The sequence below is a fragment of the Thamnophis elegans genome, chromosome 16 (assembly GCF_009769535.1).
Source record: "Thamnophis elegans isolate rThaEle1 chromosome 16, rThaEle1.pri, whole genome shotgun sequence".
Lineage (NCBI taxonomy): Eukaryota > Metazoa > Chordata > Lepidosauria > Squamata > Colubridae > Thamnophis > Thamnophis elegans.
This window is the reverse complement of record NC_045556.1, coordinates 10,397,409-10,422,391: the sequence shown is the minus strand read 5'-3', so window position 1 is coordinate 10,422,391 and position 24,983 is coordinate 10,397,409. Positions and strand designations below refer to the sequence as shown.

Genomic DNA, 24,983 nt, shown 5'->3' with positions numbered 1-24,983 from the left:
TTAGTTCTTCTTCTTTTCCATATAGAATACTCTTCAGTGAAAATTAAAAATACTGACCCTGCCAAAACTAAACTAAATTAATATGACTCGCCAGATTCTTAGATATATATTTTTTTTACGTCCTGGAATTTCATGCTCCTGCTTGACGTCCACCTAACTTTTCTGCAAAGAACGCAGCAAGATTTTTGGTGTCAAAAGGAAACCTTCAGTTCCTGAGAAGATTCTTGTTAAACTTACCAGATGAACTCAACGTCCTTTTTCCATACCATGTTTCAGGAAAGCTGACGAATTGAGGCAGACTTCCTTCATTGGCAGACTTAACGGCAGTCATGTGCCTGTTTTAATTTTCACTAGAATCGGTTTGTTAATCTTCCCTCTTTTTGGGACCTCATCCTTCCTTGACAAATGAAACACAAGGAAGTTGTTGTTGTTGTTTCCTTCTTTTTTCTTTTCCTGCTTAGTGTGGCCAAATAAGATCATTTTATAAAAACAGAAGTTAACAATTCCACATGTATATACAGCCCAGTTTATTTCGTGGTTTAAAACGGGGTAAAACAACTTTCTCTTCCCTCTTTTTGTAGTTAGGAAATTTTCACAACAAGAGAGGCAAAGGGATATATCCAGTTGTCTTTCTACTGGATCCTCCATAGCAAATCCTAACTCCCCTCTGCCCAGATGAACCGTATAAGGGAAATATGCTTTCCATCAAAGAATTCAAGTTCTGAATGAAGGCTTCCTTTGGGGATGGCTGATGTCACCAAATTCCTGCCTGTGATTTATACTTTTTGCGAAAGGCAGATGGCCCAGCTGTGGCCTGCATGAAGCATCCCTGGGTCTAGAAGGTATACAGTACAAAACCCGTTGTAGATAAATATCGCTACCTCCTTGTCATTTTTAATGCAGCCGAAGGGAGAAATTAATCCAACGTGTGATTGGAAGATAACCATCTTTGTTTTAATTTTTATAAAATATAAATGCACATTAAGAATAATCCATTTAAGATTTGACCTGTCCAGTGGTGGGATTCAAATAATTTAACAACCGGTTCTCTGCCCTAATGACCAGCTGAGTAGGCGTGCCTCGGTGGTCATGTGACTGGGTGCGCGTGGCCAACTCAACGTCACTCACGTCAATGGGCGCTTCATCTTAGCTGTTGCAATGTAATAAGGGTTAACTGGAGAGGCAGTTTCTGTAAGCAGGGCAATCAAGATGAGGCTAGAAACAACACTAGAATGTTTCCTTCCTGCCTTCCTTACAGGATTAGCCCTGTAAAGTGTGTGTATGTGTGTGGGGGGGGGGGAACAAAATGAGATTTCTTCCAACAACCGGTTCTTCAAACTGCTTAGAAAGTTAGTTTATGTAGTTTAGTTGTAGTTTATTCAATTTGTATGCCGCCCTATTCCTGAGAGACTCAGTTAACAACTGGTTCGAACACAATAGGTGCGAACCGGCTGAATCCCACCACAAAATCTTTTTATGATTTGACCTGTCCCATCCTTGACTTTGGAGAATGCAGTCTCCTGCCTCTCCACCTATTTACAGGCCTTGTGGGTCTGGAGGTCTGGAAAAAAATAATGCAAGACAATTTTGCAGTTTTATAGCACTCAAGGTCATCGGACAGGTGGGGAGGAAGACTAAAAATAGTCAAGGAGATGGTGACTCCGGCTACACAATTGAAGCCTCTCCCCATCCCAAGGCACATACAAAGTGGCAGGGCTTTGAGAGGTCAAAACCACTATCTCAATTTTTGGAACTCCCCTGCAGATGCACCACATAGCATCTTGTACCATCCTGCCCAGGCCGTAATAAATGTGAATGACACAGATGTGAGAACACACAGAACTGAAACTCCGGAACTCCCATATTCCCAGTCCAGAATATTAGCAATTCCACCTAGTTCATTACAATAGTTTTTTGCTGGAAGAATATAGCCTTGCAGTTAAGCTTGTGCTAAGAATGCATGAGTGAAACTTTTAAATATATCTTAAATCACCTAATGGAATCCTTGTGCATGTTTACTTGCTGAGTCCTATACTTCTTAATAGCAAACATTCTCTAGGTGATTATTAACATAAGGGGGAAAACAAAAACCATTTGTGTATATATGTGTGTGTAATATATCTAGAACAGTGTATATACTACAGAACAAAAATGTTTCTTGACATAGTAAAGAGATGCTTTTTTAAACATTCAAACTTTGGAGTGAGATTTTTAACATGTAATTTGCTTACTTTCTGAGCTCAGACAATTACTAGAAAATGCAGCCTAAGACCAAGTAAACCAAAGAATATGTATTTTCCAAGTGCAGAATTATTTTAAGGAAATTTAGTGTGTGTATATTTTGCCTTGAAAGATCCGTCACAGTACGTCATGCAGACTGTAATATTGATATTAATGTAATATTAATATTTTGTTGCCTTTTAACATGCTTGGTTGCATTAGTTAAATGTAAGGTAATACTTTGCTTTATTTGGCTGGTCACATTTTTATTTTAGCAGTATAGGGGCAGGATTGGAAGCAGAACATGAATTTCTTACAGCTCACCACCAGGAATCTTAAGGCAGAGAGAGAGACAGGATATAAATTATAAAACTGAAACAAAATTAAGTATTCAGTTAAGGCAGAAATAGAGAGCTATTTCCCCCCCTGTTGAGCATTACAACTCCTCCTATCTTTCCGGGGGGGTGTGGTGGTGTCTTTTTTTCCTTTTTCTTGGGAGGTGTCAGTCAAAACAAGGCAGAATCATTTCTCCTTTCTTTCTCCCTTCTCCCTCTTCTGGGTCTTGGTGCAGATCTGAACGGACTTTTGAAAGGTTTTCAAAAATAACCTCAGGATTACGTGTGAAGTTTAGAATAGAGTTTATCCCACAAAAGCCGCAATTATGCCCTTGCATCATGACATCTGATTCAAGCAGGCAAGTCATGGCATCAGCATGATGGGGTAGGGATCCCACCACCATTGCTGCTACCAGAGCCACAGCAGATGTTCTATCTATCATCATATCACATAGTTCCATTTATTGGAAATCATTGCGTCACCCCCTCCACCTCCACCCCCCCACAGCCCTTGAATTCCCAAAAATGTTTTTACTCTTACCAGCTGAAAGTTGCACTGTCCTGACTAGAAACCATAAACCACCTGATCTTGCACAAAAGGGGAATATTTTTGTGACTCCTTACAATCCAAAGATTAGTGTGACTCATAGAGCAGCTGCAGAGAAACGTTGCCTTAGCCTTTGACCCATGAGTGGTGCGTTGTTGAAAAGAAATGGTGGCATTCCAGTTTGTTGCCAGCATTTTGCAATAGGGTTTCTAAAATGATCCTTTATACGTCCTTTGGTAATAAATTATTCCAAATAAGGAAAGCAATTGGAAGCACGTGCATTTCCAATGAAACGAAGGCTCGGATCAAGTTTATTTTTCTTCGTCGTCTTCGCAAGCCAAGAATTGTGTTTCTAAGATAGAAAGACAAACCACGGAGGGCGGGCAATTCCATCCATTCAGCAAACACACGATAGTAAGTTGTGCATGTAGAAATAATGGTATTCCTGTAATGGATATAATATAAAATATATGCTCTGGCATACTTAATAGGGTGGAAAGGCAGGCAGGACCAATAAAATAATATGGTGAGTTTTTTAAAAAAAACAATGACCTGAAATTTTGGACATTCAAAATTCATAGTCTGTTGAATCCTGAAACCTTCTTCTTTTTTTTTTTAAGTCGGAGAAAATATCTACATGCTGCCCTTGTTCAAGCTGGGTTTGTAAGCTAGGACCTTTTGTCTGATGGAGAGCATCTTTTGGTATAGTAGAAGGCTTTTCACAGAGTTGTGCAACAAAATAAAGCTTTGTCGCCTGGAACGATTGATTGCGTCCTCCAAATCTCTTTTCTACTAAGACAAACAACATATTTTGAACCTCCATGATTAAACATCTTAGCCCTTCGTTCAGAATCTTTCTGGTTCTCTGTTCTGACCGAAGCAAACTCCTTGTCCCAACAAAAAACCCTTTTATTAATTTACTGTGATTTCTGCTCATTCACATCCAGCAAAGTCTTTCAAGGGAGGATTTACAGTCACAGACCTTAACTGGCTTGGAGAGCTGCCAGGCCGATATCTGCAGAACTTGGCAAAGAGTCTTGGAGAGTCACAATTAAGTGAACTAATCGTCTCCTGCAAACTCCACTCCCCTTTTGCTCCTCTTTTATTTCCTCTGGGAGGAGCCATTCATCGTCGGTCCTTACTCCCAAGTCCACCCCTGTCCTTTAGCTGTTCTCTTCATCTGGCCACTGCATGCACACACTGGGAACAGGCTCCAGCTGTTCATCCGCCTCACTGATGTCTGACTCTGAAGGCAGCTGATAACTGGCCCTGGTCCCCTCTCTGCCTCCGACACAAAGCCCTCATCCAAACCTTCCCCAGACTCCAGGACTGGCCCATGTTCCTCCCCAACCTCCTCATTGTCCGAATCTGCTGCCAGCTCTGCTGGCCTCTGGCAGGCCACAACACTCTGCCATTTACCTCTGTCTGAGAATGGTGTGTGGATTATAATCCACAATGCCCCTTAGACTCCTCAAACATTTACCTTTGTCATTAGGTGTTGCTTTCAATCCCAGAGAGCTTCCCATACCTTGGAAATGACCAGTTTGCAGTGCATAGTTTCTAACCAGAGATTTGCTGCTCTCCTAGATAAATAGCAGAATATCACCTTTGGATCAGGTTTATTACTTTGAAGTTCCAAATCTTGAAACTTTTCTTGATGAGGTAGTTTGTCTGCCGCCTTCTCTAACATTCATTATAGGGGCATCTATGTTTAAGATGTAGCTAATTTGGCTCTTAGATTACAATCAGAATATGTTCCCTGGTGGTCTCAGCAGCCCCCATCTCCTTTAAAAAAAAAAAAACAGCAGGAGGGAAGATTTTCCTTTTAGCTTATTTCCACCGCCTGCGCCACCCTTCTGAAATACGTTTACTACGTAGCCGCCCCTGCCACCCAAACCACCTCACGTTTTGAGAAACAGCCTCAGGGCATCCTTCTTTATTGGAATTGATTTTCTATAGTTGTTTATCTTTTTTTTCAATCTGGTCATGGAAAGCACATCTGGTTCCTATTTTAATCAGTATTCCACGGGGAGCAACATCATATTTAGAGAGAGCTAGCAATGCTAAAACAATAATCCATAATGATGCAACTGCTGGTAATTTGAAACGTTTTTATCCACTGTTTTTAGAAGTGTGCTAATGGTATAGGGCAGGCTAACTGATTTCACAGAGGGTCTTATTAACAGATATGTGGGTACTCTGACATAAGCGAATGATTAGGCAAGCCATGGATTTCTGCTCTTATTGTAAGCATAAGTGGTACCAAATCCTATTGGTTGGCTGTGGATTCAAGTATTTCAGAATTCTCTCTCTCTCTCTCTCTCTCTCTCTCTCTCTCTCTCTCTCTCTCTCTCTCTCTCTCTCTCTCTCTCCCCCTCCCCCTCCCTCCCTCCCTCTCTCTCTCTCTTTCTCTCTCTCTCTCTCTCTAACTTTAATAAAGCTTATAAGGTATAAAGGAGTGAGCCTCATTAAACTTAAATTACACAGGAGACTTCTGTGCAGGTGAGATTGCCCTGCAGAGGAAATCATACGGGTTGAAGGTCATTGAGTTGTTGGGACTGTACCAATTTGGCAAGTAACTTTCACAAATAGCTGTATAATCTTCTGTGATGATGCTCATTCCACTTGGTAAAGGTATAAGCCTTTGTAATTGTCCAAATAAAATATTTTGGATGGGTTTGGTCTTTTAATAATAGCTTATAAAATAGTAGCTTACCAAAAAGTACTATTAATAGGTTGAGCCAGTTTATAATGCAGTACTTGGCCAGTTAAGCAGTGCGGGATTAAGCAATGTCATCTCCTTATGCATCATGGTGGCAAGATGGTTAGAATGCAGTACTGCAGGCTAATTCTGCCCACAGCCTGGAGTTCAATCCTGACCAGCTCAAAGTGGACTCAGCCTTCCCTCCTTCTGACATCCAACGTGGAGCCAGATTATTGGAGGCAATATGCTGGTTCTGTAAACTGCTTTAGGGAGCGCTGTAAAGCACTGTGAAGCGGTATATAAGTGTAAGTGCTATTGCTATCATTGACAAGCAGAATTATGGAGTAAGAAATGACACCAGTAGAAGAGAATATTTGTAACTCAAGGGTTGAACTGTGGGGTCCTTGGTGCTCTCTGAGCCTGGTTGTTGTTTTTTTGCAAACATTTCATTACCAAACTAGGTAACGTTGTCAGTGCATTGATGACGTTTTCCAGTTTGATGATGAAAAGCCTGCAAGAAAACAGCCAAGTTCAGAGAACACCAAGGACCCCACAAGAAATGATCACAGAACTACATTAGGTCCAGCAGTGACAGCATAAGATTACATCTGGAGTTAAGCACCCAGAGTTTAGTTCTTAAGGAGCTAAGTGGGTAAGAAGAACTAAACTTTTCCCATTCTTACTGACCTCTCCCATCCCTTTCATAGAAATCCTTGCTTTCTCCCAACTCCTCTCATTTGGGATAAGAGCTTGGTGTTGGGGGAAAGATTGAGGACAGATTTCTCTAATAATAACAGGATGATTCATGATGAGTCCAAGAAATGAGTTTCTCTGAGCTGGGATTAATACCATCTACTTGGAAAAAGGATTAGAATAACAACCGGGGGTGGGGGTAGGGAATCCTACAAAATGCTTTTACTTTCATATCAGAAATCTACATATAGGGAATTCACAGCAGTTGAAGTCTTGTTTTCTGCCTTGTGCTCTTTCGATGCCAGAGAGAAGGGGATGGCTTCTTTGGAAAAGGACACCTGCATATCAATTTGGAAATACCTGTTAGCTCTTCCACCAAACCCTAGGAAGCTCAGCCATCAGCAGGGAGGAAAAATGAATTAACCAACCCCATAATCTAAAGAAAAGTTGTATTGAGCACCCACATTGTCTGTTGTGGCCTGCCAGCAGTTAGTGGAGCTGGCAGCAGATTTGGACAGTGAGAAAGCTGGGGGGAACATGGGCCAGTCCTGGAGTCTGGAGAAGGCTCTAATGAGGGCTCTGTGTCGGAGGCAGAGAGGGGCCAGGGCCGCATGCCAGTTATTAGCTGCCTTCAGAGTCAGACATCAGTGAGGCAGAAGAACAGCTGGAGCTTGTTCCCAGTGTGGGCATGCACAGAGTGGCCAGATGAAGGGAAAACTAAAGGACAGGGGTCGACTTGGGAGGAAGGCCACAGGTGGATGATGAATGGCCGCTCCCAGAGGACATCAAAGAGGAGCAAAAAGGGGAGTGGAGTTTGCAGGAGACAATCAGTTCACTTAATTGGTTCGTGACTCTCCGGGACTCCTTGCCAAGTTTTGCAGATATCGGCCTGGCAGCCCTCCATGCCAGATAAGGTGTGTGACTGTAAATCCTCCCTTGAAAGACTTTGCTGGATGTGAATGAGCAGAAATCACAGGAAATTAATAAAAGGGGTTTTTGTTGGGACCAGGAGTTTGCTTCAGGCTCTCGGGAAGCCTCGGTCAGAACGTCCTCCTGGTAGTATATGGCAAGAAAGGCATTTCAGTGTTAGGGCCACCTGTGCCAGCTTGGCTCCTAGGCACCTCCCACATGTCATCGTTTTCCCAGGCCAGACCATTATCCCTGGCATTCTACCCCTGCAATAGGATAATAATACCACTTTTCTTTTTAAGAACCTGACCGTCCACTTTGTAAGTAGTGTTCTAACTGGCTCACCTGCAAGCAAATCTACAACACTTAAAGAAATCAGGCTGTTACATGATATCTCATTTGGCCTGTTGTAACCACGCCTTCCCGTCTGACTAAAAAACCCCCCCTTCCTCTCCCTTTCGTTATCGTGACATGGTGGGGGTGATTTCTTTGCTGCTTTAAAATACACCCCGCCCTCCACGCTATCTCCAGATTAGGTTTCGGCAATGTCCCAACAATTTGGTGAGACCTTGTTTTTTTTTGCAGAGCCCTTTTAAAGATCTCGGTGGATTTATGGGGCAAAATTTATTGAGGGAGCTCAGATTACAGAGCAGAGTGCTTAAGCCTGTGTGATACCATCCACGAAGGGCCTGCCGCTCTATAAATGATCTTTTTAAAAGGGATGAAGCACAATAAAAATCAATTCTGTGTCGCTGCATACAGAGGTTGAAAAGTAGCTCTTTGGTTTGAAAAAAAAATTGTTCATGATTAGTTCACCGGACTGTTTTACAATAATGTTTGTGCTATTCCCCCCCCCCAAAAAAAAACCTTTGCTATTTTCAAGAAACGATAACAGATTTGTTGCAAAGCATTGTTACAAAATTTTCATCTAAGAGGCTTTGCCTGTTCCCGTAGCCACAGACTTCTGGTTTTGGTCACTGTTAATAGTTTTACTCTCAAATTAAAACTAGGCAGCAGATTGTATGCTAATCTTAATAAGGTAAGAATAGGTAAACGGATGGCATCTGTTCGTGGGCTGAACCACCCTGGGGGGAGGCTAACTATTGGTAAGCATTCTTCAAAATTCACACTAAAAATAAGAAAAGCAAGTTTCCAATTTCAGTGTTTTGAAGGCAAGGTTTTCTCCTTCCTTTCCTTCATGTTGAGAAACATTCAGACTTTTCATTTGCATTCTGAAATGATGCAGACTTCCATCATTTGCTTTGGATCATATATAGTATGCTATCTTTAAAAGGCAAAGCTTCCCCTCACACATATGTGCTAGTCGTTCCTGACTCTAGGGGGCAGTGCTCATCTCCGTTTCAAAGCCGAAGAGCCAGCGCTGTCTGAAGACGTCTCTGTGGTTTTGTGGCCGGCATGGCTAAACGCCAAAGGCGTACGGAACACTGTTACTTTCCCACCAAAGGTGGTCCCTATTTTTTCTACTTGCATTTTTTACATGCTTTCGAACTGCTAGTTTGGCAGAAACTGGGACAAGTAACCGGAGCTCACTCTGTTACGCAGCACTATGGATTCGAACTGCCAAACTTCCAGCCTTTCTGATCGACAAGCTCAGCATCTTAGCCACTGAGCCACCGTGTCCCTATACATGTTATCTTAGCATACTATATAAATGACAATGTTCCCTTAGCTCGGATTCAGTTAATGGATCTTAATGCCTGAGTAAGAGTGGCCAAGACAACACATGTAAACAGCGCTACTAAGGGACTAAGATGGTATCTTTTTTTAAGAGAGGAGAGATGGACGCAGATGCCTTAATGCTTCAACTCCAGATTTTTCTAGCATGAGCTCTGGGATCAAAAAATACTTTCTGTTGCTATTCAGAGCCTTGGCTCCAGCAGGTTTTATTTATGGCATTATGTCATTAAGTTGGGGTAGTTAGATAGTCATGTGTATTGCGTCTACACTGACAGCCACTACCAAAATGTAATTCAGAAGTTTAAATAATTCCCCTATTACCGAAAGAGGGCTCATTTCATTGCTTAAGAAACAAAAAAAAAACCCGTGGAATCTGAGAGATTTATTTTTTTTAATCCACCAAGACTGTTGCTCAGTTGTTTAGGACTCAAGCACATACCTTCTGCTTGGATCAGAACCTCATGTCAAATGCCCTTCCGCTGAGCTATGTTACAGAATTGATTTTTTCTCCTGAATACAGATGCCTCTTTTCCATCTTCCTGAAACCTGGAAGGCCTTTGCTGTGTGGGGGGAGGGGGAGAGGGGGAATAAATAAATTGCTGGCTTCCAGCATGTTGCTGGGAACATCCAGTTTAGTAATTTTTTGTGGAAACAGCAACAAACAAAATCCATTTTGGTCTGAGAGTAGACTGGTCATTTGGAAATTTCACGTTAACATAAACAAGCTCCCTTGTGATCAATTTATCATGGGAACACTTTAAACCAGAGGTCTTCAAAGTTGGCAACTTTAAGACTTGTGGACTTCAAGTCTCAGAATTCTGGCTGGAGAATTCTGGAAGTTGGAAGTCCACAAGTCTTAAAGTTGCCCATTTTGGGGACCTTTGCTTTAAACCTTTGACTGGAAAGATTGGCTTATAAAAGAAGTTGCTTTTTTCCGTGCTGAGTCCAGTCAATAAAATATAGATGGTGTCATCATTTGCAGTAATTTAACATTTAAATAATGTTCTAGGAATTAGTAGAATGGCCAGGATTTCACGAATCAGTAAATTAGCTTTTAGATGAATCGTGTCAAAATCTGGAGAGATGGAGAATCTGTGACAGGAGAATGGCCAAATTGGCAGCTCTTTAAGTTATGCCAGCCAGGATGAAAATGAAGGGAGCGGTTCTGAGAGAGAGAGGTTTTCTCCAAGTTATTGCTATCCACATTTCAATTTTTATTCTCCCATCCATTGCTTCCCATTACAAGACTCGCATCTTCCAATGTTTTCGTTGGTTTATTTATATTACTTCCCACGTGGCTCTCAATCTAAAGCATTGAAAAATATTTCAACCCTAATAGCTTAAAAATATTGCAGACAGTAAATGTTATTGCATTTAAAAATAAAGCGGTATCAGGAGCATTGACGCTAGTATCAGCAATGGTAGAAGGAATCTTTTGAGTGTTTAAGGTTGCTGATCCCTACCCTATCCAGTCATCCCTGACTCAAGGGGCAGTGCTCATCTCTCTTTCTCAGCTGAGGGAGCCAGCGTTTTCCAAAGACTCTACTCATAGTCATATGGCCAGCATAACTCTACCCCGAGGTGCACTGAGCACTGTTGCTTTCCCACTGAATGGAATCTGTTTATCGACTCACATTTGCATGCTTTGAAACTGCTAGGTTTGGAGGAGTTAAGGCAAGGAACAGAAACTCACTCTGCTGTGCAGCACTCAGGGTCCCGGAGCCAGGCTGTCTTTAAACACTGAGCCACCATGCTCCTACTGGTGGTAACTTCGGGTAGAAAAGAAGAGCCACAGTCAGCTAAATAAAAGCTCTTCCTCCACTACATGGAATCCCTGGCCTCAGAAATTCAGAGGTAGCATGGCAGCTCTACATTTTGAGATGGTTTTGAGAGGAATCAAACCTGAAGGAGAATTGCAAAGTCATGCAAGTAGGACAATGGAAGCAGTCTCTATTTCCTAAACAGTGATAACTCATAGAGTAGATCTGGCTATAAACTTGATTGCATGTTCCATGACGCATAAGAGCTTAATCTAATGATAGAAACGACTTGGCTCCTCAGCAATTGAAAATAGTCCCTATGAAGGGCAGTGTCTGGAAAATTTCTTCCTTCCTTTTTATGCATTTTAAGTCACTATGTGAGTGTGGTGTGTGTGTGTATGTATATGTATGTGTGTGTATATATATGTATGTGTATGTATATGCGTATATATATGTGTGTGTGTATGTATATATATGTGTGTATGTATATATATGTATGTGTGTCTATACATATACATACATACATACATACATACATACATACTCATTTTTGTAGATTTTCATGGGTAAATGACCCGAATACGCCAAGACCTGCATATACACACATACACACAGACATACACACACACAGACATATATACACACACAATACACTGCCCCTTCTGAATGCTGTCTAGAATTGCTTGTTGCTATATAAGCTGTTTTGGCATAAGGAAGACTAGGAATTCAATTCTTACCCACATTATCGTTTTTGTTCTGAATTTTTATGTACTAAAAAGCAACTGTGCATATTTTACGTAATTAAAAACAGTAGAGAATTCTGCAATTTTAACCTGATTTATGTCTTCTTTCGGCTCTTGGGAAGAAGCTGTCTTCCATTCAGGAGGGGGAGGAATTGGAAGCATTTTAAAGAATTGAAATAAAATCCGAATGCAAGCTGCTCCTTTTTAAGGGCATCTAGATCAGGTTCTGGTTCTGGTTCTGGTTAGGGGATCTTCACGGGAGTTGAAGTCCGACAAATCTGAAGGACTCTGGAATGGGACGGATGGGTTTGGAAGGTAGATCTGGCTGGTGGTATCACAAAGCAATAAAATAGCATGGCATCTAAGGCTTCTCCTGTTGTTTCTCCCAACGGTACAATAGGGCCAAGCAAAGAGGAAGCCATGTGGGTGTCTCCCTCCATTAATTAGCATTAGTCCTAAGAGCCAAATACATAGGGAGTTGCCTGAGAAGAAGACATTCCTCCCAAAGAGAGGAAAGAAAGCATTAAATAATGGGCCACTGCTGTGTTGGCCAAGGGCCCACTACTCTCTGTGACTCCTGCCAAGGTTGGGTTAGGCTGTGCTATTGCAAGGCATCCATATTGAACATTGAATCAAAGTATCCATGAAAAAAACTTACGAAGGTAGTCCTGATCAGGGGTGGTATTCACTTACTTTCCCTACCGGTTTGCAAATGTGAGTCCATGCATTCGCTTGGCCTTCTGTGCATGCGCTTTGATTGCACGTGCAGCTTGCAGACATGCGCACAGCTTGAAAATGTGCCTAAGTAGGACGGCATAGAGCCAGAACGGTGAACCAGTCTGAACCGGCTGAATACTACCTCTGGTCCTGATGATACAACATCAGTAGACTGAACAAAATATCTTGAAGCTTGTCATCTCTTGAACCATATTATGGGGATAGTCATTAGCATATCAGTGCTTGGGCAAGAGTAGGGCTCTAAAGGACCAAAACCCTTAAATTAAGCAATGATTTACAACGGGGTTGTCCAACCTTGGCAGCTTTAAGACTTGTGGACTTCAGCTCCCAGAATTCCTCAGCTGGACATGATTTACAGCAGAGGTCTTCAAACTTGGCAACTTGGCAATATAGCTGGCTGGAAAAATATGAGAGTTAAAGTCCACAAGTCTTAAAATTGCCAAATTTGGAGACCCCTGATTTACAGCACGTGCTGAGGATTTTTACACCATAGACTGATACTGCTAAATAGTCCTAAAATGAAAATGGCTCTTTAATGCTCATTTATGTTATTTAGAGAATCTTCCTTTTGCTAGATTGCGTTCTACTTTTCTTCCAAGCATCTGCTTCTTTTCTAGTAATTTTTTTAACCTTTTACATCATTACGTAGTTTAGAATAAGAGGTAATGAATGGACAGCATCATTCTGTAAACTTCACAGGCAGATGCCCATAAAACCAAGTTGTTCTGTTTTTTTTTTAAAGAGCTTTCATCTTCATGGTTCCCCCTCCACCTGGACATATATAGTTTAAATAGCAAAGCTGTTTTCTTTCCAGAACTGAATCTTAAAGCCTCCAAGGTAGTCACCCAGATCATGTTCAACTATTTGTATTTGTATTTATTAGTTTGTCAAACATGTACAAGATAGCAGGTATAAATATAAACATGGATATGAACGAAAGAAATGAATACAGATAGATGGGGATAGTAGGACAGGGGATGTTAGGCATGCTGCTGTGCTTATGCACACCCCCTTTACGGACCACTTAGGAATGGGGTGAGGTCCATGGTAGACAGTTTGAGGTTGGAGTTGTGGGGGTTTGAGGATATAACAACGGAGGCAGGTAGAGCATTCCAGGCGTTGACCACTCTGTTGCTCAAGTCGTATTTTCTGCAGTCGAGTTTGGAGTGGTTTTCCTTGAGTTTGTATCAATTGTTTGCCTGTGTAATATTGAGGTTGAAGCTGAAGAAGTCGTTGACAGGTAAGACATTGTAGCAGACAAATGTTGTGTACTATGCTTAGATCATACCACAGGCAGCACAGTTCCAGTTTGTCCAAGCCCCAAATTTCAAGCCTGGTGGCATAGGGAATTCTATTGTGAGTAGAGGAGTGGAGTACTTTTCTCGTGAAATACAGAGGAGAGTTTCAGTTAATAACGTCCAAGAAGCTCTGTCAGATCAGGAGGAGGGAAAACAAGAGGATGAGTGATCTGAACCAGTAGCAGATGTTAGGGGGAATGTGCTGATCCAGTTATTACCTAGCACTGAAAGTACTGGAAAAATGTTCGGGAGGCCAGCAGCGACACACAGTTCTTCTGGGTGGCCTTCCCATCATTTTGTGTTGGCTGTCATTTTGCAGAAGGCATTCTGGGTCATCATGACACTTGAGAAGAAATGTGTGGCGGGGGGGGGGGGGGGAGGAAGACAATTGCTTTCTCACAAGTTTTCTCTTAAGATAAAGATGGGTGTGTACCCAGTGTCAATCCAATTCAGCTTTTCTGATTTTTAAGGTGCAGTAGCTGGTATGTTACACGGACCGTCATTCTTCTGATCTATGTGTGTTGTTGTGCCTCATAGAGAAGATATATTTTGAGGACTGCATTCCCAAGTTTTTTAAATTTAAATTTATGTTTATTCTCCACCCAAAATGTAGAATTTAGAATAACAGAGTTGGAAGGGACCTTGAAGGTCTTCTAGTCCTACCATCTGCTTAGGCAGGAAACCCTACACCACTTCAGACAAATGGTTATCCAACATTTCCTTAAAAACTTCCACTGTTGGAGCATTCACAACTTCTGGAGGCAAGTTGTTCCACTGATAAATTGTTCTCACTGCCAGTACATTTCTCCTTAGTTCTAGGTTGCTTCTCCCCTTGATTAGTTTCCACCCATTGCTTCTTGTCCTGCCTTCAGGTACTTTGGAGAATAGCTTGACTCCCTCTTCTTTGGGGCAGGCCCTGAGATATGGGAACACTGCTATCATGTCGCCCCTAGTCCTTCTTTAACTACAGTTTTTACAATCCAGCAATTCCTGCAATTTCTCCAAGGATGCTGTGTCCTCTCCATCAACAGGCCTACAATTTCCTTTCTGCCTAACTAGTAAAGCCAGGATCGTCTCCCCTAGTACAGCATGAACATATCCTTGGATGTCATTTTTTTGTAGGGCTATGCATTACAGACCCATAATTGGCATATTCCTATGTATAAGTTTATAATTGCACCAATACAGGTTTCCCCTATACTCCCCGGGACACTGTAACCATCACAAATAGGAATCGCCAAGCACCTGCATTTTGATCACATGACCATGGGGATGCTGCAGTGGTCATAAGTGTGAAAAAAATGGTCATAAGGTTTTTTTTTTCAGCGCCAACATAACTTTACAAAGGCATTAAATGAACGATTGTAAGTTGAAGATTATCTGTAATGATACCTCTAATCAATAGAATGGAATGGAATAGAATTCTTTTTTGGCCAAGTGTGGTTGGACACACAGGGAATGTATCTTTGGTGCAGATGCTCTCAGTGTACATAAAGAAAAATAAAATAGAATACATTCATCAAGAATCATAAGATGCAACACTTAGTGATAGTCGTAGGTTACTAATAAGCCATCAAATTATACTAGGAAATAAAACAATATAAATTTTAAAGATGCAAGCAGCATGGTTATAGTAACAAGTGGGGCGAGATAGGTACTAGGAAGGAAGAGGAGAAGAATAGTAATACAGTCTTAGTAAATTATTTGACAGTGTTGTGGGAATTAGTTGTGTAGCAGAGTGATGGCATTCAGGAAAAGCTGTCTTTGTGTCCAGCAGTTCTGGTGTTTAGTGCGTCTTATTGAGGGTAGAAGTTGAAACAATTTATGTCCAGGATGTGAGGAGTCTGTAGCTATGACTCTTTATGACTCGTGCAGAATACAGAATACAGGAAGGCAGGTTGGTAGCCATTGCTTTTTCTGCAGTTCTAATTATCCGTTGAAGTCTGTGTCTGTCTCATTTGGTTGCAGAGCGAAACCAGACATACTGTGTTGGACAGCATGAATATTAGGGTCTTCTGGATGGATTCATCTTTGCTGTTCTTCCGGGCGAGGATTCTGGCTTCTTAGTCTCCCTCCACCCTTGCAAAGTAGAGGTTTTTGGATTTTTGCAAAGCTTCCATGCAGCCTCAGAGGACGGGTGGGGTGGGGGTGGGGGACGGAGGCCTCTCAAGACAAGCAGCCTTAGAAATCATTACAGCTTGGCAGAACTACTGTGCGAACCAGCTGCAGCTTTTCATATTGAGCTGGGTGTTTCGGGGCATGACATGAAAGCAACAGGCCCACCCCACCCACTTTCTCTTAAACCCCGCTTAGGTTGGAAAAGTTGTCCCGACACAATAGGGAACAGTATTCCCACAACTATTGAAGGCCCAGAGATGGCTGTCGTAGGCTGCAGAGCCATAAACTACCTTACCGCTGGCCGGGAGGAGGGGAGGGGGCTGCCAGATGGCTCCCCCCAGTGTCCTGTAAAGTTATAAAAAGAGGCAGGATGTTTTAATTTAGCAAAGGAGAAGAGAGAGCTACTGCTAGAATCGAGTCTTGGATTAAAAGCAAACCTTTTGTGGAAAGTAGACCTGCTCTTAGGAAATTTATTCTCGTCCTGCAAGAAACATCGCTGGGCAAACTTTATCTGCTTTCATTTTCAAGTTTACAATGAAACCTCGACCTCAGTGCTATAGGCAAAGGCTTTGCACTGCAGCCGATCGGATTTCCACAAAGATTTATGTCACCACGATGCAAATGGTGTAAATCGTCTACCGTGCCTTACTCTGGGATTCAGTGCTTTAACTCTTGGGTTCCTCAGTAACAGATACCCTCTCCCACCCCTCCACCCCCACCCTTAGTCTACTCACACGAGGTTTCCCTTACATCCTCACTTCTGTGCCTTTTAATCCATGGGAGCTTCCATAAAGGACGCCCTGCAGAAAATAAACTTAATTGCAAAGTATCCCACTCACTAACCACACATTCCCAAGCCCATATTGCCCTGGGCAAAATCAGGAGCAAGAGTGTGACATTTGGTAGTGGGAAGATCTAGCTATCTAGATCCACAGAAGAGTCACATTTGGGTTGAAAAATTAGCTTTCTGTGAGCAGATTCCCTTTTTATAGAATAACAGAGTTGGAAGGGACCTTGGAGGTCCTCTAGTCCAACCCCCTGCTTAGCATTTCAGACAAATGGTTATCCAAACTCTTCTTTAAAACTTCAGTGTTAGAGCATTCACAACTTCTGGAGGGAAGCTGTTCCACTGATGAATTGTTCTAACTGTCAGGAAATTTCTCCTCAGTTCTAAGTTGCTTCTCTCCTTGATTAGTTTCCATCCATTGCTTCTTGTCCTGCCCTCAGGTGCTTTGGAGAATAGCTTAACTCCCTCTTCTTTGTGGTATCCCCTGAGATATTGGAAGACTGCTATCATGTCTCCCCTAGTCCTTATTTTCATTAAACTAGACATACCCAGTTCCTGCAACCGTTCTTTCAATCTCTTAACTGAATAAGGATCCCTATGTACAAATAGAAAGAGTGCAGAGAAGAGCAACAAAGAGGATTGGGGACTGGAGGCTAAAACATATGAAGAATGGTTGCAGGAACTGGATAGGTCTAGTTTAATGAAAAGAAGGACTAGGGGAGACATGATAGCAGTCTCAGGGGATACCCTGGAAGTCTTTAATAAGATGTTGGATAGCCATTTGTCTGAAACGGTATAGGGTTTTCTGCCTAGGCAGGGGGTTGGACTAGAAAACTTCCAAGGTCCCTTCCAACTCTGCTAGTGTATGAATTTTGTATTTTGCCTCATTGAACAAAGCAACCAAAAATGATGGGAAGAAAAACTCAAAATTATCATATTTTTCAGTGTATAAGAGTATAAGATGCACCAAGGTTTTGAAGAGGCAAATTTTTAAAAAGTAGGTAGGTAGATAGAGAGATAGAGAGGGAAAGAGAGAGAAATATAATAGGTAGGTAGGGAGAGAGAGAGAGTAAGTGGGTAGGTAAATAGAGGGAGAGAGAGAGAGAAATACAGTAGGTAGGTAGCGAGAGAGAGAGTAGATTGGTAGGTAGGGAGATAAAGGGAGAGAGAGAGAGAGAAATAAAGTAGGTAGGTAGGGGGAGAGAGAGAGAGAGTAGGTAGGTAGGTAGATAAAGTGAGGGAGGGAGATCAATGTCATTCTCATCAATCATTCTAATTAAAGAGCTTTCTGAAAGAGGGGAAAAAAAGATTTCGCACTCTGTAAACCTCCCAAAACCGGCCCGTTTTTCTTCAAATAAAAGGCATGAATAGCCTTGGGAGGGCTTGCAGAGTGCTCCAGGGGGGCCAAAAACAAGCAAAAAATGGCCCATTTTTTGTCAAAACAATTGCATGCATATCATTATGGAGGCTTATAGCGTGCTGCTGGGAGCTGAGGGGGGGCAAAAACAGCCAATTTTGTGGTCATTTCTGCCTTCCCCAGCCCCCAGGAACTCTTTGAAAACCTCCATAAGGATATGCATGACTGTTTTTGGGAAGGGGACGGGGCTTCAGGAGGCAAAAATGCTGTATTCGATGTATAAGACACACCCAGATTTTCAGCCTCTTTTTTGAGGAAAAAAGGTGCATCTTATACTCCGAAAAATACGATAGGTGACTGAAAAAACCCACTCTTTTTTTGTATTTTATACAGTGAGATTTCAGATGAAATCTGGAGATCAAATGCAAGGGCTAGCACGAGAGAAAAAAGAGGTATGTGTGAACATTCTGTGTTACATCCGAAGTCAGTTTCCTATCTAATTTTCTTATTTCTTTTTGCATGTTTTGCAAAAACGATGTAAACCTTTGCACAATGAATTTTGCATATTCTTGAGAGAGAGAAAATGTCCCACCAACTTGGGCTCATTAATGAACTATAGCTCATACGGGAGAGAGAAACCAGTTCATGCAATACTGAATATTTAACAGATTAACAGAGTTGGAAGGGACCTTGTAGGTCATCTATTCCAATCCCTGCCCCCAAGCAGGAGACCCTACACCATTTATGACAGATGGCAGTCCAGTCTCTTCTGGAAAGCCTCCAGTGATGAAGCTCCCACAACTTCCAAAGGCAGCTTCTGTTCCATCGGTTGATTGTTCTCACTGTCAGAAAGTTCCTCCTTCTTTCCAGGTTGAATCTCTCCTTGTTCAGTTTCCATCCATTTTTCTTAGTAATTCTTACTAGTGTAATAGTCTCGGTCATGAAGAATTTCCCTACAAGATCCTTCTGACTAAGTTCCACCCTTTCTGTCTACCATTTGACCCATTGTGACAGCGGGAGATCCAAGAACTGCTGTAGAAAGAATACCCTGTGCCATAATTTAGCTGCTTGCATAGATATATTTATTTCCTTTACCATGAAAAGCCAAATATGAACCTCAACCCATCTGCACACCATGAATGGCCTGAAGATTCTAACTCTGTAGTATCTATAAAAGAGTGAGTTTGGTATAGTGGTGAAGGCATCATCAAAAACCAGGAGACTGGGAGTTCTAGACCCGCCTTAGGCACAAAGCCAGGTGGGTGGCCTAGAGCAGTCTAGGAAGGAAGGGAGTAGAATAAAATATTACAAAGAGCAATAAACTTTTATTCAAAGTGTAGGTTACGCTTCGCACTGCAAATGCAGAGCAGTCAAAGTCAATCTTTTAGCTCCAAATGCAAAAGGAGGGAGCAAGAAAAAGACTGAGTTTGCAGTTGCCAGAGAGCCAGAGACTGGGGGAGGGGGAGATTAGATAATTAAAAACAACCTTGAGGACAGAGTGCTTAACCTTTCCTTCTGCACTATTTTCTCAATCAGGATCTCTCTCCCCACCCTCTCACCCCCCCACCTCTTAGCAGCCCAGCTGGAAGAAAGATTAAACTGTGCTCTATTATAATAAAGGCTCTTTCCCTCTTCTTTATAGTCCCATTACGTTGGAGATGGTCCAGACTTTCAGCATTCGCTTTTCAACCTTGGTGGTCAAAGTCCATTGGTCTCCTATTATCTTTGGATGCATGGAATCCCAAATACTTTAGCAAACTCCCGGGGTTACAGGATCAATCATAGTGAAATCTGCGTAGTACCATATCCTTTCATTTTTAAAGGAAGATGTTTATTACTTGAGATAGCTTTACACTTTCTGAAACCTGCAGTAAAATAATCTACGTCCATTAAAACACACACACACCCAAATGTGGTGGGTGAAGGGATGGGAAAGTCAGAAGTGAAATCTGGTTTTCTTTTTCGTGGCAGGTCAAACGAAGAAACTTGGACTCTGTTTTTGGAACTTTTTTTTTAAAAAAAATTTCTCTCTGAGCTCAGTTCTTTTCCAAATTGGATTTGGAGAAAAGGGCTGAACAAATATGTAGAGGAGTTGTTACATACATTTTCTCTGAATTATGGTTTGCTTTTGCTATTAAAAGACACATATAACATGTATGTTTTATTTTATACATATACAGGACAGATATATAACAAGAGCCTGTTTGGTTTAGTGCAATGATTGTGACACTTTTTATCACTGTGGGCTGAAAGCGCGCACACACACATAGTGCAATGTGTGTGCGACCCCCCCTGCACACCCCATCCTCACGCATGCATGCACAACCTCTCCCCACATGCACACACGTCTCCCACACGTGCCACCTGTGACACATGTGCCATAGGTTCGCCATCACATGCCTAGTAGTTAAGGCACCACACTTGAAACCGGGAGACCATGAATTCAAGTCCCACCTTAGCCATGAAAGCCAGCTGGGTGACTCTGGGCCAATCACTAGGAGAGATACTGAGTTTTATTCCCGCCTTAGCAATCAAATCCGATTGGGTGACTTTGGCCAATCACCAGTGACTTGAGTTCTAGTCCCACCTAGCCATGGAAGCTAGCTGGGTGACCTTGGACCAGTCATCCTCTCTGGGTGTTGTGGAGAAAATAGGAGGAGTAAGGTGTGTTGGATATGTTTGCCGTATTGAGTTTTTTTGTAAAAAATAATAAAGGTAGGATGTAAATAAGTTCAAAATTTTAAATTGAAGCCATGTCGTAATGACTACTTACAGTCATCACACTAAATTCACAGCCTGCTCAACCATTGTTTACTCAATAAGCCATAAAAGCAGAGAACAGTAAGCCAAAAGTGAACAAGATCACTGCATGGACTTAGTCACTGAGTAAAATCTTGGCACATGCCTCGAAGCTAGATAATTTAACAACAATTGGATGTTAGGGTAGAATACGACTGCGAAAGCCAGCTTGAGCATTTCAAAATCTGTGGATCAGAATAATTTCCTGATTTAGTTCTAGGTTCCAGACAACTCACCATTTGATCCTTGGATCAGTCTCAGGAGGAGAAACAATACGCGTGACAGACAACCAAAGGAATGGTCTTTAATCTGCAGCCATGTGCACAGGACCTATTAGATGCCAGGTTTCCATGACAGATCACAGATTCTTTAGCAGATGAGTCAGTCTGGAACGCATTTCCAGAAAGAAACTATGAAAATCATTGATACAAATCTTCCCTGGCAGGATTCCGATGCTAGATTAGACAGTGAGTAGAAGGAGGCTCACAAATCTATAAGAATAGTTAGTCTGTTAGGTAAAATTTGATTCCTTTCTATCTCTGAGTTAACAGCCCGATCCTATGAACATGCAACTTTGGGATTTGAACTTGGAAATGAGCTGTAGCTGGAATCTCTCTTGTTATAATCTAGTTGACTTAGGAGACAACTACTTCTTAACCAGTGGTGGAATTCAAAATTATTTACTACCGGTTCTGCGGGTGTGGCATGGTTTGTTGGGCATGGCATGGCTTGGTGGGCATGGCAGGGGAAGGATACTGTAAAATCTCCATTCCCTCATGACTCCAGGGGAAGGTTACTGCAAAATCCCCATTTCCTCCCAATCAGCTGGGACTCAGGAGGCAGAGAATAGATGGAGGTGGGGCCAGTCAGAGGTAGTATTTGCCGGTTCTCTGAACTACTCAAAATTTCCACTACAGCTTCTCCAGAACTGGTCAGAACGTGCTGAATACCACCTCTGGTCTTAACTATAAAACCATACCCTTTGCCATATTCGGATGACTTTAAAATGAAATGCCTAATCGTTATGTTGGCTTCCTCTGTGAAACTGAAAAATGAGGAAATGTGAATAATTTTAAGTCATTTTCTTTTCTCCTACATACATAATCATTTCCAGAACAATCTAGTCCCAGTAAAAAAATAACAAGTTCATTGTCTCATACACTTCACAGGAGAAGTCTTATCACTCCGTTCTCTTTGATATGAAATTGATTCCAAGCGATGGGGTAAACTTTCAGTGAAATACATAAAATCATCACCAAAAAAACCCTTTTTTAGATCGAAGGCTACACTCAGTTTTTGAGAGACATGTTGGAGACATGTTCCCCTGAAAGGGTGTCGCTAGAACAGAAAACAAATAGGATTTAAATTAAATTAAATTAAATTAGCAGGATTACTCAAGCGTTCAAGAATGCTTGCTTTATGTTACATTAAATATTATAGTTTACCAAGAACGTTTTGGAGGTCTCCAAAGTTTATATCCACGTGTTCAGTTTCCTCATCCTTTTCAGAACATTTAATTCTGGTTCAAGTCTTTATTTTAGCCCTAAGGCCAGCAATTAGAAATAAAATGATTAACAGTGGAGGTGTATAAAAATAAAGAAAATTAATAAGATATTTTTCAAACTCAAGGAGGGAGAGACAGACAGGACAGATATAGAAGCAGAAAATTTCTATGAACGGTGATCATTCAGAAAAAGGATCAAGTAAAGTCATGATCCCTGTCAAGAATTTTTTTTCAAAATAAGATAAATATAAGTTTTCCAGGATTTGCTGTAGAAACAACAAAGAAGGAAAATGTGCCTCAAGGAAGTCCATTATTAAACCCTTCCCCACAAAGATATGTGTACTGGGCAGTTGTTTCTTATTTCTTCTCCATTATTAATTGCCCCATTTAAAAAAACATCATTCTTAGCATTTAAAAATGTTTCTAGTACTTTACTTTTATATAAATCCCTGCAGATTTTACTCTGCTAGTCGTTGCTGACTCTGTGTGTGTGTGCGCGCGCGTGTGCATCTCTGTTTCAAGGCCATTGAAAGCATGTTATCTACCTACCAAACAGGTATCGATTTGCTTACTTGCATTAACATGCTTTCGAACTGCTCGGTTGGCAGGAGCTGAAGCGTGTACAGGAGCTCACCCCATTGCGTAGTGCTCGGGACTCAAACTTGGGCTGCTGGCTTTCCAGCTGACAAGCCCAGTGTCTTAACCATTGAGCCACTGTGTGTGCTTTTAAAATATTTCCAGTGAGGGACAGTTAAATAGAGGGATGTTACAAACAACAAATGAATGAATCTATACATTCTTCTAAACAAAAGATTAAAGTATTATTCTTACCCAGTCTAAAAAAACAACAACAATGCCCAATATGAAACTAACCATTTGTAGTTCCCTTCTCTTTGTCGGGTATAACTCTCATTCTTTTTAATACACAAACATCTACGCATATATTCTTTCTCTCTTTTCGGTCTCTTATGTTCTGACCAAGGCTTATCTGGTTTGGAGTCTCAGAGAGTCACGAACCAATGAAGCAAACTAATGGTCTCCTGCAAACTCCACCCCCCTTTCGCTCCTCTTTTATTCCCTCTGGGAGGGGCCATTCATCGTCCACCCAAGTCTTTAGCTGTTCCCTTTGTCTGGCAACTCTGCACATGCGCACACTGGGAACAGGCTCCAGCTGTTCGTCTGCCTCACTGATGTCTTGACTCCAAAGGCAGTTGATAACTGTCAGACGGCCCTGGCCCCCTCTCTGCCTCCGACGCAGAGCCCTCATCAGAGCCTTCTCCAGACTCCAGGACTGGCCCAGGTTCCTCCCCAACTTCCTCACTGTCTAAATCTGCTGCCAGCTCTGCCACAACAGAGAGTTTAAAAATGTCAAGATGGCATCTGGAGCCACATGATCAAAGCCCCGTCCTTCTTTCACAAGTTATAAAAAAGTTGGATCTTAGCTCATAATGACCGTCTTGGCTTTTTTTTTTAATGCCCCCACAGACACCCTTGTAAAAGTTATCCTGTGATCAAACCCAGTGATGTTTTTTTTAGCACTCTACATCTCCTCAATCTCAATTAGACACTTTTTAATGAGTATATATGGAACAGCAAGTTCTCTTCTCCAACCCCTTTTGGCTTACAATTGTGTGCTTTGCTTTGCTTGCATTTTAATGATTGTCAAAAGGCATTTTTGAGTGTTTCTTTTGGTGAGATTTCAGTTAGTTTCCCTTTTCCCCCCTTCTAGAGACTAGCAACAGTAAAGGAGAAAGTCTAGCAAATGGAAGAGGATGTAGAACAGGGTATATTCCAGATACAGATACGGGAGAAGGGGGAAAAATCATGATATAGTTCAGTCTTTTCTCATCTTGTGACTTTGTGTGTGTATGTATGTATGTATGTATGTATGTATGTATGTATGTATGTATGTATGTATGTATGTATATATATATATATATATATATATATATATATATATATATATATATATATATATATATATATATATATATATATATATATATACACACACACACACATACACACCATTCCTTTCAGAAGGACTTGTGTTCTGAAATGTTTCTCTCTTCCATCCCAACTTACTGCCAAGACTTTCTGGCTGAATTAAGTTGAACTACATTTTTTAGAACAGAACAACTAACGTTACACATTTCTCCACATTTTTTCTTCTTCTTCTTCCACTCTTCAGTCTGCCAGTAGCCCTTTTCGTATGACAATATCCCTGTCAAAAATCCCCACTTCTAATTGATACTGGCTTAACCCAAGTATTCGCAATGTGCGCATAAATGTACACACAGCTTCAGAAAAAGTTTTATTAATCTGAGGAAAATGTTATTCTTTTCCTACGGCAATGCGGTTAGGCCGTGGGGAGGAGGAAGGAAGAGAATAAAATAGACTGGATGGTGTTTGGAACAGGTCTATGCCACTTGAGTTAGATGACTTTTTTGATCATAAATTGGTAGGAAACTTGATAACTTTACTCAGAGAACTGAAGACTCTAATTGATATCACCTACTTTGAGGCAGAAGGAATAATGCAGGACTATTGTTTCCACCTTTTAAAAAAAAACAAGTCAAAACAATGAGTTTTATTTCTGGAGAGGTCTATGATTTTCAATCCTTTCATATAGCAATAGCACTTAATATGCCACTTCATAATGCTTTGCATCCTTCTCTAAGTGGTTTACAGAGTCAGCATATTGCTCTAACAATCTGGGTCCTTATACTGATCTCCACACTCAGTTTTACTATTGCTATCTTTCAGCAAAAGG

General features: G+C 41.4%; 1 protein-coding gene across 1 annotated transcript in view; it reads left to right on the top strand.

Annotated features, from left to right (window-relative positions):
* Nucleotides 1-23,969, top strand: part of FAM227B (family with sequence similarity 227 member B) — a 76,817-nt gene extending 52,848 nt beyond the window's left edge. The window contains exons 11-12 of the mRNA XM_032233137.1: nt 18,301-18,359; nt 23,940-23,969. Coding sequence (XP_032089028.1) covers nt 18,301-18,359; nt 23,940-23,969 — 89 coding nt within the window. The remainder of the gene's footprint in view (nt 1-18,300; nt 18,360-23,939) is intronic.
* Nucleotides 23,970-24,983: the final 1,014 nt, after the last annotated feature.